The following is a 19,478-nucleotide window of genomic DNA, read 5'->3' as shown; positions in this document are numbered from 1 at the left end:
TTAAAGGTACTATGAGTAACCATGGTAATCTCTGTAAAACATTAGGTTTCAGAGACGTTTCTGCTCACCTGGCTGATGGGGTTTGAGCTGATTTCTCGTCATTTTCATTTTATTTTCCATCTCCTTTTTGCCAGCTTGTGAACATAAATCTGTTGTGATCATGTCTTCTGCCACATCTATGTTATGGCAGGCAGGGAGATCACACAACAAGCTTTGAGAGTCGTCTGAAAATGACGCGTCTCCATCCCTGTCATACTCAATCTGATAAGAGCTGTCAGTAATCTCCATGGAGTCACTAGAGGGAAGACACACACAGGTGATAGTCACTTAATGGGTAACTTCAAATCACAAACAGATATTTTCTGCTCAAAAATGTAAAAAAAAAAAAAAAGACCTTTTTTCTTCTCAAATGAATTGCAATGCATGCTATTTGTGTTTTTGTACTAACAACCAAAGGCCATTCTTGGCAATAATCAGCTGCACTGCTGAGTTGTTCAGTGTTTGAGCCAAATGAACAACAGAAATTCAAATGATCTTTGCTTATTGAACTATAACCATTGAGTTAAAACATTATAGTTCATCTATAATCACTCAACAATTATCTAAATTGTCCATTAAACCTGCTCTGTGGTACAGGCTCGAGATGTCAGAGATGTTGTTCCAGTTTCATCAGCGCTGAGCAATTATTCTGTAAATGTTCATGACCTCCACTGGAATAAGTTCGTTTTTGTCCACTAAAACTCATGTCTTCTTTGACAAAGAGGGTGAGATACACCTATAACAAAAATATGACTATGTATTAAATACTTCAAACAACATATCTCTCATTAGTACACTAACAGTGAGATATATGAAGAGGAAATAAGTTTAAAAAAACATTAACATTCCAACATCACACACTAGATGGCAGCACAAACTAAAATATCATTTTGTTACCCATCACCAACCTTAAAAGAACTGTTTTACTTTAAAATATCGATAAAATTACTTATAATAACAAGTATAAAAGTGGTTAAGAAAACACTTCTGGAGATACTAGACGTCTCTACACTGAAAGCTACTGTCATTCTTGCTAGTTCAAAAATCAAAAGAGGCTGCTTATAAACCAAAATTTAGCAATAAAACAAACTAGTTTTCTCTCTATATCACAAAAAAGACAAATTAAAGAAAAAAAGACTCCTGCTCCTTACATTTGTTTTGATAATTAAACATCCTTTATTAATAGTCTGATTTGTGTGATTTGGTATAACTGCCCATTATAATTTCCTTTTAATCATTTTAATGCATTATCAGTGAAACTACTCGTAGTTTCCAGATGGTAAAAAAAACATAATTCCTGAATATTGCTATTTTGCTCTGAACACTTACAACGCTAGTTTAATCTTTCATTTATGTCCTATAAAAGACATAACTAAAAAGTGGCGCCTTTAATTTAATAAAATAGCAAGTAAAAGGAAGCTAGCATGGATAAGTAAGTAAACTAACCTTTAATCTGCTAAATTGACACTCCAAACTCGTAATGTATCTTGTCAAACTTGAATATTTTCTGCTTAAATTTAAATAAACACGCTTTTCCTTTGCTGTTTCTTTCGGTCAGATAGTCGATATGACTTTTATTAGCTTAAATTACACTGGCGCGAAAGTATTAATCTACACGCATGCGCGTCACCCAGAAGTCTAAACATGCTGCATTCATCAGCAACTGGGAATTTGGAGTATTCCCTCTTCGACTGGTAAAAATCCGGTATAATCCCATAAGAAATCGGATTTCTGACCGATTAGTCTCACCTTCAGTCTTAATGGTTTGATCCAGTCTGTTTCTGCTTTTCTAAAGAGGTGCTCACACACAACGATCAACGATCTTTTTATTCTGTTACTTTATCATCTCTTGCAAATTAATAATACATAAAGAATCTAAGATAAATGACTTGATCAAATAAAATGCTTTAAATCTCTGCTGCTGGGTCAGCCAAGAACTACCAAACTGTGAGTATTCCAGTGTGCCACAGAGAGCAAACATAAGAAAGACAAACATTGGCAGCAGCAATGATTCATAAGGATGTTTATTCTCAATGGCCACAGGGGTAAAGCTCAGAATAATGTGATCTAAAAGGAGAGGGATGATCCAACAAGTTCAGTCAAGTCACCTTGACAGATCTGAACAGTTGCAGCCACATTCCTCTCCTGTGTGCAATGTTGCGTTTAGCAGACAATCGATGTTATTTCATTGTTTTACATTCACTTGTGTGCGTCTTAACTTGTTTTTAAAAGAGAGTTTCTGCACTTGAACAGACAAATAGGAATTTCATGAATGGATTTCTTTTGTTGTCTTATGACAAAGCAGTTTAATTAATCTTATGAGGTACAAATGGCTCCCTGGATTGGACAGGCTTCCATGCACAAATTTACTGGTAATTTACAGGATCTGCCTCTACTTTAGAATTCCTGTCAATCTGTCACCTTTGCCTCATAAATTTCAATTGGTTTTCCTAATAGGTGAATGTGTACCGCAATTTAATGTTTTTATCTTTTTGTAATGTATGATATACCAGGATTTGACGGTCAGTATAGTTTTTATTCTGATTTGAATTAATTAATTACGTCTAGGTGATTCCTTATGGCAGGACCTTAAGAACAATTTAAAGTAAAGAATGATTATGTTTGAGTAAGCGTGAAGAGTTCAGGTTTTCTCAGGTTTCATATTTAGTCACTCTGTGGCATAATTGCACAAACAGTGCACTGTAGTTTTATTTCAACATTGTTATAGCATTAGACAAAAGAAAAATAAGACCACTGAATGGAACTATAAGTGCAAGATGCACTGCAAGCCTATTTTAAACTATATGTTCGGAGGGGGGGGGGGGGGGGGGGGGTTACAGTGAGAGGAAACATAACCAAATTAGGATTCAGCATCTCCTCCATCCAGTTTATTATTTCATCATTTTACAATTCCAATAATCACCAGGCTGAAACAGAGCAGAATTTTACATGAAGACTTTAGCTCAAGTTTCACCACTGTGCTGCTTTAAAAGAGCACAGTGGTGAATTCACTGTGCTCTTTTAAAGCCCTTTACTAGAGAGTTGAAAAATGTTAAATTTGAGGATAATTAATCACACAAGTCAAGTAGAAGTGAAACACGGAAGGTTTTCACACAAGTAAAAGAAAGAGCAGGTTTCTTCTCATCCTCAGGTGGACTCGGCATCAGTCGTCCCCTCCACAGATGGCCTTCATACAGTCACCGTACTCACCCGACAGATCTGACTGGAGAACACAACAACACAAACGCACCCATTAGCACACATTCAGCCACAGATCTGTCAGATGTTTGGATCCCGGGAGTTTTTGTTTAAAACACACGATGAAACCCTGTCACTTTGACAGGGTGAGAAAACTAAAATGATGGTGAAGATACATTTCTACACTGTATCTAAAAATGTATATAAAAAAAGCTGCATTCGGACAGAGAAGCGAGACAAGAACGCAGTTCTAAGAACTGTCCACCTCAAATTTAGTCATAAGAACGGCATTCCCCAGGGTAACTGTTTCATTTTGCATTCGCACATGAGTCGGGGGCCTTGACAGTCTAAGTTTAACTTATTAAACATGCGCCGGTTGTGTCCGTGCCGTATGAGTAAATATTTCAGACAAGAGGCGGAGCTACCAGCCACCAAACACCTACGTCATGTGTTCCTATGGAACCCAGAAAAGACCCTGCCTTGGAGAAGGAACTAAAATGGTTCTAGGAACTGAGGGCCGTGGTCTCTAGTTCCTGTATGTCCGAATGCACGAAAAAACGGCCTAGTTCCTGAAAAGGTTCTAGGAACTGCAAAAGGTTCCTACAGTGGGCATGTGACTCACTGTCTACTTTTAGCTGCATTTAAAACTTTATAAGGTTAATACAGTGCATCAGATATTCACGTGGAAATTGCCACATCTAATCAGCTCAAAGAACACTGAGCACCTTGTGGCTAAAGGCCTCCCTTTGCATCAATTTGGGACCATTTACCATTTAATATCTAAGACTTGACCCTTGAGGACTGCAGGATATAAAGCACTCAACCACAAGTAAGAATACTTTTGTAAATGAAGAATTTCCATTTTTGGTTGTTGTTGAGTGTAGAGTGGAGAAAATGGCAAATGCATGACTTAAGATAATAAAGTGTGCAGTAAGGGAAGTCAGTCAGAAGACTCAACTCTTTCAACTATGATTTAAATCTTAATCAGTCAATTCAGGTTTCTGGATGCCCACAGCACCCAAACATTCTGCTTTTACTGACACAACAGAGGCCAGCTTTGTTCTGCGCTAATAAAGCATTGAAGTTATGTGGCACAGTTAAACTTTTGGTCCTTGTTTTTATGACTTTGACCAAATATCAGTAACAGCCTCCGTAACTTTATCTCTTCTAATTTGAGCTCTTTGTTTTTCTCCAACTATTCCCTGCTCTCAGCACACTGAGGAGTTTTCAGTTATATCAATTATAGTGACACAGCAGACGTACGTTCTTCATCTAAACGAGCTATGAGTTTCAGGGGTTTACTAACACTATATTATAGAATCATATAAAAGGGTTTGTGAGTTCTGAAGAAGTGTTCTGACATCTGTTCATTTCTCCTTTTATTCTGCAAATAACCCATCTTCTTTCAGTTATCTCTATATTTCCTAGAAGACCTCCACAGTCTTGCATTATTCAGAACTATTAGGCTTCAGATGTATCGGTGTAGCTTGCAAGTAAATGTCAAGTTTTTCTCAGTCTGCATCAGTGAAGTACTTCAAACTGCGATGATGAGAGTAAATTCACAGAAGCCAGTGTGAGACAGATCAAACTCAATCAAATTCAGGCTGGACAGTCTGGTGAAGTCCTCTGAGAATGCTCGATTTGCTATGAATTTGAGCTGTGCAGACAAAATGACAAAAACTTTGCAGCACATAATTTCATTCAAACTCTATTTATTAGGAAGACACAAAATTGACATAAAAACTGATTAAATCAAAGAAGTTGTACACAAAATATTAAGTATAGTTGATTTTCTGGGTAAGATTTCAGCTGTAAAACTCACCTCAATTGCAGAGAGCAGAGAGTGCTCGTAGAGTTTCTTGAACTCAGCTCTGATGTCCAGCAGGTCGATCTCGGACCTACTCACCATAATCCGGTTCAGAATGGACTCATCTGTGCCACCGCCCTGCCAACAAGAACAGCAAGTCGATGCTCATGTAAACGTGTTTCCATACCAGCATTTATGATGAGTGACAGAATGAGGGCCCAAATGCAGGACATGTGAGAGGTAAAAACCATAAACAGCCAGGAAAAAGCAGCGAAAGACAGTTGAGCTCATATGCTTACTGAGAATAAGACAAAGAAACTGGGGTAATATAAGGGCCACATCCACATTACCTACTGATTGTGAGGAGGTTTTTATAAAACAGACATTATACTTTTTACATATTTTTATATATTTACAACAATGTAATATACAAAAGAAAAATATTTTATGAAGAGTTGCTGTTTGTGTTTATAAAAAGTCAAAAACAAAAGCATCATCAGCATCAACGGAACGCAAATCAAACTTCCACTACTGCCACCAGGTTCATTTTAACTGAAATTTAACCTTTTAATGCAAAATTAGCTTTTTAGGCACGTTCTATAAATATGTCAAATTTAACGCATGAATGGATATATATCTATAGATACGTGTGTGTGTATATATATTTACAATTAATTAATTCATTAATTTTGACAGCCCTTGAACATACATATATCCATCCCTTTATGACCACAGTGTACCATCGTCTGCTGGCTACTTCCAGCAGGATAATGCACCATGTCACAAAGCCCGTATCAGTTCAGTGATTTCCAATGGCCTCCAAAGGCCTCCACAGTCCCCAGATCTAAATCCAACAGAGCACCTTTGGGATGTGGTGGAACGGCAGACAGATAGATGTGCAGCCGACAAATCTGCAGCAACTGTGTGATGCTATCATGTCAATATGGACCAAAGTCTCTGAGGAATGTTTCCAACACCTTGTTGAAAGTATGCCACGAAGAATTAAGGCAGTTCTGATGGTAAAAGGGGATCCAACCCTATACTTGCAAGGTGTACCTTATAAAGTGGAGCGGTGAATGTATATACCTGCTGTGAAAGGCCCCTGAGTGTGCAGCATCACAAACTAAGGATCACAAAGGAGAGCAGGGAGCCTTCAGAGGGAAAGGTTTGGATAAATACAGACTGGGGTTCAGAACTCCACCCTTCACTGCTTCTAACCAGCAAGATTTTCTTGTAATCATTTCAAGTGGTCTTGATTGATAGTTCTTCAGGGTTTTTGAAGGTCTTTCAAAGTTTTTCTTTGGACATTTTTTTACTCATTTTCAGAGGAACTCGCTTGTTTGTTAAACCACTTAATATTTACCTATAAATCATTCAAGCATTAAAAGAAAGAAGATGGACCATTGTTGTGCCTACACACACTGTGCAGCAGGCCAGGAAAGTTTAAGTTTTTTCTTTGAGATTTTAATTTTACATCAACCAAATTAAACATTTCATGTTTGTTTCACAATTAAAGCTATTTTGCACACAATTACATAAAAATCTATTTTAATTTCAGGCTGTAATGCAACAAAATAAAAAAATGTCACTGCAGCATCAGTGTGCAGCAGCTGCATTTTGTCACAGTTTGATGGTGGGAGCACCAGTCAGGAATCAGATTGCAACAATTTATTTTGTGGATGCAGCTCGTGTTTTTCTCATAAATCTCTCTGCAGAGAGATACCATATGATGGACGAAGACAATGAAAGGAACTGAACACAAACAGCGGATTTACCTTCATGCTTTCGTGGAGGCGTTCTGCAAAGTAAGCCGGTATACTCTTCACACATTTCACTGGAGGAGGAATAAGTTATACAACAGCAGGGTTGAAATATCTTTGTCAAACAGATGATACCAAACATATTCTCTGCATAGCCATGACGACAGATCAGCTTACCAACAGCCACCAGCAGCTCCTCCAGCTCTCCTGACATCTCTCCTTCAATGCTTTGTTGCAGCGTCTTTCCGCTTACATTCTTGTATTCGACAAGAGCTACAGAAAAAAGTTTACTCTTACTTCACATTTCGAAATGTTCCAAAAGCTGTTTGTGAAAAATAATGTGACATACTCTGTCTAAGTTGAGGTATGCTTCCCTTGCAGAGGATGTCAATGAATTTAGACTCATCAGTGCCCCACTTCTTTTCTCCGGCACTGTAAAGAGTCTAGCAGGAGAAAGAAATTGCACTTTAAAGCCGATAAAACGAGACAGTTATGGCATGTTTGGTGCAGAGGTGCGTCATATCCCACCTTGGCATCTTCTCTAGCCTTTTCTGTATCTACTGTGGTTTCCTCGTCCCTATTCCCCTGAAGAAGAGAGCAAAATGTTTGTGTCTTTCACCCCATTCAACAATATGTGCAACTGTGTATTTTCTATTAATTCCAGTCAAATATTGTTTTCACAATGACAGAAGGTAACTGTTTTATATCTCTCATGGAACTCATAGATCCTGTGTACGTTTGCTAAGACACAGTTCATTTACTGACCTCAGCCAGGAGGAGCAGAGCTTTGGAAAAGTCTCCAGAAACTTCATCCTCCAGCTCATCACTCAGCTGCTTCTCTGTTTCTGCGGAGACAAATGTGCAAGAGATGTTGCTGAAATTAGAAAAACCCACAGAACAAGAACCTTTACAAATGCAAACAGACTCACAAGGATTATCAGTGTGTAAAGTATCCATTTGTTACCTTTAAAAAAGCTGTCCCTGATAGCTTTGATTTGCTGGTTGGACCTGGAGGCAAAGATTTCGATCAGCGTGCTGTCTTTAGTTCCAGCTCCCTGCAAAACCACAACATCACTTTTTACATGTTTCAAGCTTGAACTTTGGAGGCTAAGTATAGTTATTATATATCATGGCTCTGCAGGATCACTGTAGTTATACATATAGTTTATGCCGTCTTTTACTCAGTGCTAACATTTGTTTAGATTGTGAGCGGTTTCCTTAAGAAAACCTACTTTAATTGCCTGCATCACTTCGTGGCAGTCGTAGTCTGCAGGAGGAGTAATGAGTGCAACAAGCACGTCCTCAAAATCACCGCTGGTGTCCCCTTTCAGGTCCTTCTGCAAAGTCTGTGATGTAAATATTGGCGGTCAGTATTCAAAAGCACACTATTTGTGCACCACTCAACCTCACCCATGTAAATACACACTGCCAACAACTTCTGGTCAGAGTCAACACAGAAACTGATAAGTTACCCTGTTTAGACAGCACAGAAGGGAACTCTACCGTTGAATTCACTGGGAATGAAAGCAAAGAGAGTGCAGTAACAGGTAATAACTAGTGTGTGTTTAGCACACAGGAACTCACAAATGATTGTGTTTTTTTTTAAACTGAAACCTCAAATCGTCTTCATAGATGATAATTCTGCTTGTTGTGTCAGCTTAGATTAGTGATTATTCAAGTTTCAGTTTACACACACAACAGCAGGACGTCTAAACTCTTTTTATAGTTTTTTAACAATAAAATCCCTCTCTGTTATCACGCAGCACAAACATTGTCATAACATTACTCATTGTGTGAGTTGGAGAACAACATAGCAGTAGGTACGTTTGTATTAGCTTGAGCTTTGTTTGCATTTCCTGTCACGCGAGGTCGAGGCCTAATTTGTAACCCTTCCCCCTCTTTCTGGTCCAACAAGACTGAGGGAGGGAGATAAATTGTCTTCACCCCCCCAAGCAAACACAAAACCAACGTTTGACTGAAGCTACCCCTAAACTCAACACGGAGTTTCAGGGCTAAGACTCCATAATGTGCTTTGATAACAATTCAACACACAGCGTTAAAGTTTCATCTCACATAGAAAGACACAAAGAACATGTACATGCAGCAGAACTCTTTTCCGGGAGATTCAAAGTGCCATTACACCAAAAAGAATGCAGATAATTCACCAGAGGAGTGACATCTTACTCTGCCGGTGGCTTCTTCATAAGCTTTACAGATGAGCTGCCTCTGAGCGTTACTTCTGCCCGTCAAAATGTCAATCAGGATCTTCTCTTTTGTGCCTAAAACATATAAAAAAAAAACAAAGTTTGCGTTTAACACCGGGAAATGCTGCGTAAATATTGCATAGCTCTGGTATTTGTGCCTCTCTCATACACAATGAATGCAATAATAATAAAAGATGAAAACATTCAGAAAGTAAGTATCAAAGTTACCAATGAATTCCAAGCAAAATTGTGTGCCAGTTGGAGCCAACCAGTTAAGAAAGTTCCCTTCAGTAAAAGCTGATCGTTTGTTCTTCTTCATTATTATAACTGCACATTTAGCAAAGAGTGATTTAGATAACAATTAAATATAAAGGGTGAAAAATCAATAGTTTGAGCTTGTTTTAGCTTAGCTTATGCTAACGCTGTCCATCTAAATCAATCAATTTTATCTGTTCGTTGTTTAGTGTTGGTTGTCTCAGGTGAGATTGATGTTCATCTGCAGTGGAGAATTATTTTAATTAGTATGTTAATAAATCTTATTTTTGATCAGATATATTGCCACAGTTTTGTTGGAAAGTTTGTGAACCCCTGTAGTTTTCCATGTTTTCACAAAAACACGTACTTCAGATTTTCATTCACACCCTTTAGTAGAGGAACAGAACCAAATCAAACAAATCAGATTAGATAGAAAATATATGTATGTACTTGATTTATTCGTTTAAGTCAGGACTTTGTAGAGTATATTGCTTCATCTCTCAGTTTCTCTTGAGACTCAGTTCATCGATGGATGTTCTGACATTTTCCTTAAATTCAGTGCTGAAGTCACAATGAGATTCTCTATCAAAGCTGCTGTATGCTTGGCATGAGCAATACATTACGTATTTCTGTGCTGTTGTTTGTTATTGCTATCTTTGCAAAGCGTCACTGTAGAAACAATAAACTTAAAAGTGACCCTGATAAGCGACACAAAGGGAGTACTTTTAGAACTTATAGTTGGTTATAGTTGTACTGTGGATCATGAGGTCAAAAAGGTCACGAGTACAGCCTAACCCGGGTTATGGGAGGAGTTGTAATGGCCAGATGAGGCTGAATTATGACATCCAAGCGGATATGCAGCTTTTAGGCGGTCACACCCAGCCTGAGTCAACACCCTCATTCAAGGCCAATAGTTTAAAGAAAACTGCTGATGTTTGGGCGTAACATTCTTTGCTTTCTAAGAAGTTGATCATAGGTTTATCAGTAATATTTAATGCAGAAGCATCCTTGCATTAGGATAATATGCTAACTTTTCTTGGGGACTATGTGGGGCCAAAAACCAAGTCCCCATGAGATAAAAAGTTAACTTTAATTTAAAGACTTGGGTAAAGGTTAGAAGTGGGTATAAGGGATATATCAGCATTTCTGGTATTTCTCCAAGACACAAACTAAGATTCATTGAATGTGCTCAGATATAAAGGAAAATGAGGATTTGTACCAATTCCTTCAATGGCGTCCTTCAGTGCCAAAGCATCCTCCTCTGCATCAAAACTTGCTTTGGGCTTGATGGTTCCTCTCTCTCCATTCTATAAAAACACAGATTCATCTGCCAGTAAGTGGCCTTTTTTCCTTTTTGTGTGAAAACGCTACAATGAAGCCTGAAAGCTGCTTGAAGTTTTGTTAGAAACACCTACTTTTGCACTGAAAGATGAAGGGGAATTCACAAGGCTGTCCAAGTCGTCCTGCAAAAATCAGTTTAATTTAAAATGTGGGACTATCAAATACCTTCTTAATGAAACCATAGAGCTGGGTTTACCCATAAAGATGCCATGATGACAGATGATTCCTCTGTAAAACAGCACACATTCACAGTTTCATCATTTTAACGCATTCTCTATCAAAATACACTGATAAAGAGGCCCACATTGAAAACATTCTGAAGCTTATTTGACGATAGAGACAGTTTGAGACATTTAGCAATGCAGTTCAGCATTCTGATGTATTCATAATGGACAGTAGCAAAGTTAAATCTTACTATTTAATCTATTGTTCAAGAGTTAATGCATCATTATTCATGACTGAGTCTTTTCTCTCAGCTCTTCATTCATTCATTCCTATAAATGCTAATTTATGAAAATGTACTCGAGCTGATGAGGCGTTTGGAACTTTCAAAGCATCAGAACTTCCCAACAATAACAAAATGAACAGCTCTTAAAACTCTGAAATCAGCAAATGGCCAATTGTCAAGTGTTGCACTCTGCTGAGTTAATGAAAGTATTATTCTATTTTCAGCAAGTTACTGATATCTATTTAGTGAGTGTTTAAAAGCACGGTGCAGGACTAAACACCCATAGTCTGTTCCACCAAAAGGATTTTACATAATAATCAAGTGCTGAAGGCGCTAAATGTACAAATAATATCAGCGTCAAAAGGGCCTCATTGATCTACAGTTGTGAAGCACTTTTAAAAGGCAGCAATAATTAGAATATGATCATAACCTTTAATATGATATCAGACATAAATGCGATTGATCGAACAGAAATTAAACTAGATTTCTACATTTCTACAACAGTATATAAAGAATGTTTCAACAGAGTTGCAACAGAACAACACACTGAACCTGTGGGCGTGTGAACAGATTGCTGAGGTAATTATGACATTAGAAAAGGAGCAACAACCTTGTACTGATCGCTGATCTCTCAACGGTACAAATCGAAATGTTCTAAATGACCAAACTCTTACGATATGAACATATCATATTCCAGTGACCGACGAGAAGTGAAAAGCAGAAGCTCACCTGGCTCTTTGTCTGAACCGGAATGTGTTCCGCCACACCTGCAGGTTCTCTGGAAACTAAATCTACATGAAGAGACAGCCGGCCGCGCCTGTTCTCCAGACAGGTGATGCCTTCAGGGACGCCTCGTACACCTCAGGACATGGACCAGGAGAAGCTCTTCCACTAAAATCATTCACAGTGATCTCTGCTGAGCTCTTGAACCTAAACATAACTAACCAACCAACACCTAACATCATTCCTAATCCAGCATTTAAGGATTTTAAAGCAAAAAATAATCTGAATAGTTTCCTGTTTACACATGGCAAGAATGGTGAACACACGAAATAATAATTAAATGCAGGTTTCATAGTTGTTTTATTACTAAAAAAGGCACCAAATACAGGCATCATACTAATAGTATCGTTTTTTTCCCCACAAAATGATAGCACCAAAAATATGTTATTTCCCACAATACCCCATTCTCTTCTTGTTTGATAGGCACACAGTTGAAAGACAACAGAGGGCGGATTAGAGAAGAGATACATGTCAACATCTCATAAGAGTACAAGGATTTTTTTCTTCTTTCTTTTACAGTGCTCTCTAACCAGTGTTTAACACTTGAAAACTTAAAAAAAAATACAATTACAGTAACTTTAACATTGTGGGTACATAAGTAGCTGAGCTGTAACATAATACATCACAAGAGGGTAACTTAATAATCAACCAAAAATATTCGAGAGGTGAAATGAGGAGGGACCTTGTGTCTTTGGGGAGAACAAAGGTAGATAGGCGGTTAAAACGGATTATTTCTATCGGAACGTGGTAAGGCTAACGCAGTCAGTCAGGTGGACGGGAGCGGACAGCATTTATTACAATCGCATGGAGATTTTACACTTCCACACTGTTAATCTAAAGAAGAGATACTTTGGATGATTAGTTTTGAGATTCATGAGGAACATAAAATACTGCATGGCACTTAATATTGGCAGCTGTGAGAGTACAGTACGAACAAAGACTTTGTGTTGAAACAAAAACGTATCCGTGTGTTCAGCATGACAGTTCAAATGTCTCCAAGTAAGGCCTGAAATACAACTTTCTTTTAAATGCTAACAAAGCTCGTGTTCATAAAGGAGGGAATAACCAAAGTTATGGCATAATTGCACTTAAAGGTATTCATTTTTGTTGTTTTTTTACACTCATTCAGCCTCGTGCGACAGCAGCACATTGTTTGTGCCTAATACTTTCAAAGCAGTGAGAAGCAGCTGTAGAAGTTTGTCAGAATTGTTCTCATTTGTACATCTGAAGCTTAAAAGCAGAAAAGGAGGACTTCTACACTGGCTATCCCCCCCCTCAGTAGTGACACTTAAAGCAGTGAAATGACTTGATGCAGCAGAGAATTTGTTCAAACAATCACCAGTGTCTGAGCTACCATTCACCATTTTGGTGCTAAAAAGTACGTAGATGTCAAGTAAAACAGTAATACAGATGTAGTTTGGACGATCAGATGCAGATGTTTGGCTGTTTAACCCAGCCGAGTGGTTTGTGGATTCCTGAGGTCGGCCAGTCGCCTGCACATCACACGCTTCCCTTTTTCAAAGTGGTAAAAAAATACATTAACAAACATCTTGTTCCATGAAGAACAAACTTTCTTTTAGAAAATGACCATTTTTTCATTCTCCTTCCTCCTTCTGCTGGTTTCCTCTTGGTTTCAGACCTCAGTGCCGTCGTTGAGGTTGTTGTGGAGTTTCACCTCCAGGTTGACCTGTTTCACTTTGGTCTTGTCGTTGCCCTTCTGGTTGCGGTTGATGTTGATGTTTCTCACCGTGCAGTGCTTGGTGCCGAAGTTCTTCTCTACACATTTGTCCATGCACACCTCCACCTTGGTGTTGAGCGGATACTCTTCATAGATTTTCGGGGAGGTCTTGCTCTGCTTCTTCTTGACTGACTGTCTGCAGCGGCGGAACAGGAAGCAGGAGGCCAGCAGGACCAGGACCAGCAGGGTGATGGCAGCCACTCCCCCGCCCACGGAGCTGCCCACGTGGGCATTGAATGTGGCGGAGGGGCCGACCTCCAGGCGCAGCGACTTCATGTTGGTGCCATTCTTCACCTGATCCCCCTCGTTGTCGTAGATGAGCGACTCGTCGAGCGTCAGCCGGCCGCTACGATCCACCAGGTCGCGCTTGGGACGGCTCAGCTGGTAGGTCACTGAGCGCTGGATCCTGGGGCTTGAGCGTGGCTCCGGGCTGATCACATAAATCACCTGCAGATACCACTGGTGCCCCGCCTCCACCTGTCAGTGACAAAGAAATCAGGCAAATGTAAAGTTTGAGCTCTGAAAGCCTCATGAGTCATTTGAAAATGACAATTCAAGCTAAAAGTCTATTTTGAAGTCAAACATTTACGGGAGATTCCAGAAGTAACTCTGACGAAAGAAGACTGAACATTCATCAACACAAGGCTGTAACAGAGGTGCTCGTGTGCTTCCACGCACCTTGTAGAGAGCATCAACCTTCATTGTGAAGCCGTCGACACCCGGCATGGCCGACATGGAGTGCAGCTCCGGGATGTCTGAGGCAAAATAAGCCTCAAAGGGAACGTCGTGGAACAACCTGTGACATACATCTGGCTGTTTACGATCCTGCAGGGGACACACAAGCACAGAAAACGATCAGAGCGGAGAGGAACTCGCAGATTTTCTCTAAGCTTACTGATTTGAACAAAAGATTTAGGGTTGAGAGATCATTTTGACAACACGTTTGGTTTTTACAGCACAGTCTTGTTAATGCTCGATACTGTAGCTGCAGGAAAATGTTTGATACCAATAACAACACCCAAAGAACTTACACAGATGGTAATTTAAATATCCCACAGGATTTGAATAAGTGGTAAAAGAAAACCTGGTGCCATCCAAAGTGATGGGACTGGTTGGGCTGGTATTGAGGGTTAAAGGAAAGTTATGTGTGTTTGTGTTGGCTGACTTGAATTGGAAGCACAAGAGTTCACTGTGTGCCGTGCAGAAGAAGAGGAAGAATCTTAGACCAGTTATTTCCTAACAGTTAAGAACCTTGAACATACCTAACATAAGTTGGATTAACATAATTCTAAGACCTGGTAAGAACCAGAGGATTACAGTTTTTAATTGCATCCATGTACATAAAATTAAACCGCTAACAAACTTTCCACCTTCCTTTTAAAACATAAAAGAAGAAGTAGTTAAGTCTAATGAATTTCCGTCTGTACCAGCAGCAGGAAGCGATGTTTGAGGTGTTTGTTGGGCTGGATGCAGCCGTACTGTGGTCCCTCATTGTACAGAGTCCCTGTGGGATCGAAGAAGGGAACGTAGCCATCCCTGCCGGTGCAGAGGTAAACCTTCTCCAGCTGCAGTTTGTAGGCTGCGTTCAGGTTCTGCTCCGGGTTCCACAGCACTCTGCCATACAGAGTCTGACCTGCAAGGGACAGCAAAGGGACAACTTGAACTTTGTGCCTCACAAAACTTCACATCATCATCATCCTTATTCTCTCAACCTGCTCTCATACCCATGGAGAACGCTCCCTTGTAGTCCATCTCGGCCATAGAGACGTCAGTGGTGCCCGGGTCCATCAGGAACACCTTCTCGTTGTTGCACAGCTGGAACTCTGTGTTGAGAGAGTAAACCACAGGAACGGGCCGGTTGGTCTGCTGGAACGCGATCGGCACCAGAAATCTGTTAAAGAACAACAAGGCAGTTCAGGACTCAAGCGACCTGCTCCCACAATGCACCAGACTACAGACTCTACGCATTTAAGTTGGACATAAATAGCAAATGTGTAATTCAGAGTGACAGTGTTTCATAATTCATTGCAGCCATACTTCTCTGGTGCGTGAGCTGTGCAGGACAGAGGTTTGTCACCAGGGTCGATCCAGGGCTGAGTGGGCTGCACAGTGCAGGGTATCAAGAAGACGGTGTACTCTCCAGAATAGTCCTTCCTGTTAAAGAACACATTTCAACAAAAGTTTACTACCAATGATGCACAATGTAGGATCAAGGGGCTGAATCTGCAAGAACCTTCTGGATTTTTAGGGGAAATCCCCTTTAAAAGTGATTAAAACTCCCACTGGGATTCATTTTGGGACCAGAAACTGCAAACTATTCAACACATTAAAAGATCATTCTTTTATTCACACAAAGTCTCCAGTTTTCTAAAACTCGTGTGAATCTTCTAATATATTCAGTCCTATTCAGTTATTTCCCTCCGTGAATGACTTTCCTGAGAAATGCACAAACAAAATCCCTCCTGTTCATTTGAAATGAAAGAATATCGCTGGAATGCTGAGGAAGGTTTCCATGCTGCGATTATAGCTGTGAGTGACCCCGCTGACCTGCTGTAGGAGCTGGTGGCCCTCCACAGCTGGTACGGCGAGTCGAAGCTCTGAGCGCTCCACAGCAGCTGCATGTCAAACTCGATGCCTCCCAGGTGGTCGGGGGCCATAAGGTGGGACTTGTGGCCCGGCAGAGTGTGGTGTTCAAGGACAAACTGACCTGCAGGAAGAAACAGAGAAACAGTTTAAAAGCAGTGCTCTGGATATCAGATCTCTGCTGCCTTTTGTCCATTAGGTTTTTATCAACAGCTGGAATTTATAAAGTAGGCCTGGGCCCATAATCAAATCAATTAATCGCACGATAAATTAAAATGAACTCAATCATTTTGCCGGCCTCGATAAATTGCCACGTGCATGTGTGTTTGTTTTCCTCGTCTGTCGCCTCCAAGCAGGCTGGATGACAGGAGGGTTCACTCTGTGCTCGGTCTCAGCACCTGGGCGTGTTTGAGCCCATCAACACGGAGGAGCCAGTGTGCCGAATTCGTTCAAAAGTGGAGGCAACAAAAAAAAAAAACAACACAACAAACTTGCATGCTCACACAAAGCATAACCACCCGACCCAGTTTTCCCAGCCGGGGAAAAAAACTGCACCTGGAGATGCAGAGCCTTCATCACGACAGTCAACACTCACTGAGGCGTTCGGTTTATTGTATTTGAAAGGGTGTGCATTATTATGATATATTATCATGTTGACAATAATATCGTTTATCGGCAATAATTTGTGGGACAATATATCGTCCAGCAAAATTTGTTATGGTCCCAGGCCTATTATAAAGCAACATCCACCGTGTTAATCAAATATGAATTATTTTCATCTAACGATAAAATGAATGCAAAATTAACTTTATTGTCCTTTAGAGAGCTGGTCCTGGGCTCAAAGCCGCTGCATCATATGGCAGACATGTGACACCAGCAACAAACATCATCACAAAAGAAGAAGAGGAAAAGGAACTAAAATTCTAGAAAACTAACCCTGCATCAGAACTAGACGGGCTCTACTGGAGAAAAACAGACATGGTATGCGTAGCCATGTCCAGTCATACAACCAACTAACAAAAAGCTACTTGTACAGCTCCAGTTCAAAAATTAATCTCCAGGCTCCTCATATGAAGAAAAACTAAACAAAACTCTTTGATATCGATGGGCTTCTCTAAGATGTAGTGGTTGCCATGAACTGACCTCTGAATTTGGCATGAGTTTTAAACTCAATCACCAGTCGACCGTCCTCTCTGATAAAGATCCTGATGATCTGCAGCCTGGCTGAAAGGACGCTGTCAGTCTGGATACCTGAGGACATAACAGACAAGAAATGTAGGTCAAACACAGATGTGAGCTGAAGTGCAAGTCGGTGCTCAGAGTGACATTGTTGAAATCACATCAGGGGTAAGATAACTGCCTCTGAAATCTATCAAATTTAATGCGCCTCTCCACTGTCCCCTATTCACCACAGTAAGACCAGAGGTGATGGGCCGGGGAAGGTTCCTCCCTTCATCAGCCTGCCCCTCGGCTTCACCCTGGCTGTCCGTCGCACGGCTCTGCCATGCCTCCGGTGGAAGTGCAGGGGTTTTGGATTCAGAGATCCTCAGTGCTCAATGAGATTAGCTTTAGCATTACAGCGCATCGTAGACTCGACTGAGACAAATTATACACATTTTTCCCTGCCTTCTGCCATGTTGTTGTGTCTCGATGAGAAATGAGCACAGAAGGGAGGCTGAAGCCTGAACTTTGTGAGTCCAGGTGGTGCAGAAGTTCAAAGGAAAATCAATTTTCCTTAAGAGCAAAAAAATATATATGCTAAGTATGTCCTCATAGACACATATTGCAAAGATAGGTGGAAATACAATTTATGAGGCAAAAACAGAGTTTGAACAATTCTAACTAAAGTCCAGATTTAGTGTGAGCCTGAACCCTCAAAGACAAGCTTCCTGTCATCTTCAGGAATAGTTCTCCAGACTTCTTGAAGGACATCCCAAAGCTCTTCTTTGGATGTTTTCTGCCTTTTGTTCCGTTCTCTGTCAGATGATCCCACACTGCTTCAATAATGTTGAGGTCCGGGCTCTGGGGAGGATTCATCCCTCCATAAGACCTGTTGCCACTGATTTTCAGTCCACTTCTTGTGTCATTTGGCATAGCTCAGCCTTTTCTCCCTGTTTCCCTTCCTTAAGAATGGCTTCTCAACAGTCTTTGTTCAGTCGTGTTATGTGGCTTAACAAAAAATAGCTCATTCTTCTGAAAATAGTCAAGTACAAGGACTGAAAATGAGTAAAAATGGAGCCAATGTCTAAATGAAAACTTTAAAAGATCATTACAGATTCTGGAGAACTATTGCTCAAGACCACTTTCAAATATTACAAGAGAGTCTGGCTCCTTAGCAGCAAAATATAAAGAAACGATGGAAGGCTGAAGACTTTTAGCACAGTAATATATGTTTTTGCCGTGTTCAGTCCGGACCTGTTCTCCAGAGCACCGTGTCGTATAAGAACGAGAACTCCATCTCGGTGTGATGTTCCAGGGAGGCCCAGCCTCTCGGGGCTGTCACGTAGATGTAGGACACGTATAGTGGAACTTGCACCGTCAGGAAGGACTGAGCCGAGTCCCGAACCTAGAAAAACACCAGCATGACTTAAGGATGATTCACAGAGTCAGAATATGAGCAACCATCATGACAGCTCGATACAATATCTTTCTAAAGCTGAAAGCACTGTGAGCAGTGGCCACAAATAAAGCAGTACAATAATATTCTGCTATTTTCTCCATCAGTGACATTCCACACTTACTTATTCGTTATTGTTGTCTGTCAACAGTCTCTGGGAAACTGTAAAGTTGGGACTTGGGCTAAGTAACAACCAATAAGAGGCAGCTTACTCACTTGCTATGCAGTTTCAAACTGTGTGATAATGTCAAAAGCTCAGCAACAGGTGAGTACCAGACCTTGTATGGAGATTTAGGTTTAAAACTGGGACAGTATGCTACTCCGTCTGTGCTGAACTGATCACATGGCAGGGATAACTCAGCATACTGCCGACAGACAGACAGAACCAAGCTTTGACAGTTCTAAACACCTGGAAATCGGCCGTGACGGAGCCGCCGCAGATGTCGATGAGTTCAGTCATGTCATAGTAGGCGTCAAAGGTCCAGATGCAGCTTTTCAGGTTCAGGTGCTTGTAAAGCTGGATGCTTTTGGCCTCACGGACGTTGGGATTGAACTGGTACGGGCGATCGTAACCCGGTCCCAGAGAGATGCTGTCGTAGGATACATCATCCAGGAAGCCTGTCTCTGAAAGAATGTTGTCACAATTCATACCTAAAATGAGATTCTGCATATGTTTGATCCTGGATAAGCAGCAGAAGAGCACAT

General features: G+C 40.5%; 2 protein-coding genes across 5 annotated transcripts in view; both read right to left on the bottom strand.

Moving 5' to 3' along the window:
- Positions 1-3,112: 3,112 nt before the first annotated feature.
- On the bottom strand, positions 3,113-11,871 carry anxa3a (annexin A3a). 2 transcript variants are annotated; one of them, XM_072387288.1, is made up of 14 exons: positions 11,782-11,871; positions 10,801-10,832; positions 10,679-10,726; positions 10,483-10,570; positions 8,989-9,083; positions 8,037-8,150; positions 7,769-7,859; positions 7,570-7,649; positions 7,333-7,389; positions 7,154-7,247; positions 6,982-7,077; positions 6,820-6,878; positions 5,060-5,182; positions 3,113-3,262 (listed from the first exon to the last, which is right to left on the bottom strand). In XM_072387288.1, exons 2-14 carry the CDS (start codon positions 10,813-10,815, stop codon positions 3,203-3,205), a joined length of 1,020 nt encoding a protein of 339 aa, XP_072243389.1. In that variant the 5' UTR covers positions 10,816-10,832; positions 11,782-11,871; the 3' UTR covers positions 3,113-3,202. The 2 variants fall into 2 exon arrangements, with proteins under 2 accessions (XP_072243389.1, XP_072243390.1); XM_072387289.1 differs by lacking the exon at positions 10,679-10,726.
- Positions 11,872-12,118: 247 nt separating this feature from the next.
- fras1 (Fraser extracellular matrix complex subunit 1) overlaps positions 12,119-19,478 on the bottom strand; it is a 236,035-nt gene continuing 228,675 nt past the window's right edge. For all 3 annotated transcript variants that reach the window (XM_072387285.1, XM_072387281.1, XM_072387284.1), the window contains exons 65-73: positions 19,183-19,397; positions 18,572-18,722; positions 17,300-17,407; positions 16,121-16,280; positions 15,611-15,727; positions 15,298-15,464; positions 15,001-15,206; positions 14,252-14,398; positions 12,119-14,050 (exon numbers count right to left, since the gene is read on the bottom strand). In XM_072387285.1, the coding sequence (XP_072243386.1) occupies positions 13,469-14,050; positions 14,252-14,398; positions 15,001-15,206; positions 15,298-15,464; positions 15,611-15,727; positions 16,121-16,280; positions 17,300-17,407; positions 18,572-18,722; positions 19,183-19,397 (1,853 nt within the window). In that variant the 3' untranslated portion in view covers positions 12,119-13,468. The remainder of the gene's footprint in view (positions 14,051-14,251; positions 14,399-15,000; positions 15,207-15,297; positions 15,465-15,610; positions 15,728-16,120; positions 16,281-17,299; positions 17,408-18,571; positions 18,723-19,182; positions 19,398-19,478) is intronic.

This window comes from Leuresthes tenuis, unplaced genomic scaffold, assembly GCF_036924035.1.
Source record: "Leuresthes tenuis unplaced genomic scaffold, fLeuTen1.0.hap1 SCAF_6, whole genome shotgun sequence".
NCBI classification, from domain to species: Eukaryota; Metazoa; Chordata; class Actinopteri; order Atheriniformes; family Atherinopsidae; genus Leuresthes; species Leuresthes tenuis.
Note: the sequence above shows the minus strand (reverse complement) of the source record. Positions and strands in the feature narration are given on the sequence as shown.

Excerpts from the sequence above, each read along its gene's own strand:
- anxa3a (XM_072387288.1), bottom strand. Across the intron at positions 7,248-7,332 it reads AGGCTAGAGAAGATGCCAAG|ACTCTTTACAGTGCCGGAGA; the intron begins GTGGGATATGAC and ends TTCTCCTGCTAG. Across the intron at positions 5,183-6,819 it reads GCCTCCACGAAAGCATGAAG|GGCGGTGGCACAGATGAGTC; the intron begins GTAAATCCGCTG and ends TCTTGTTGGCAG.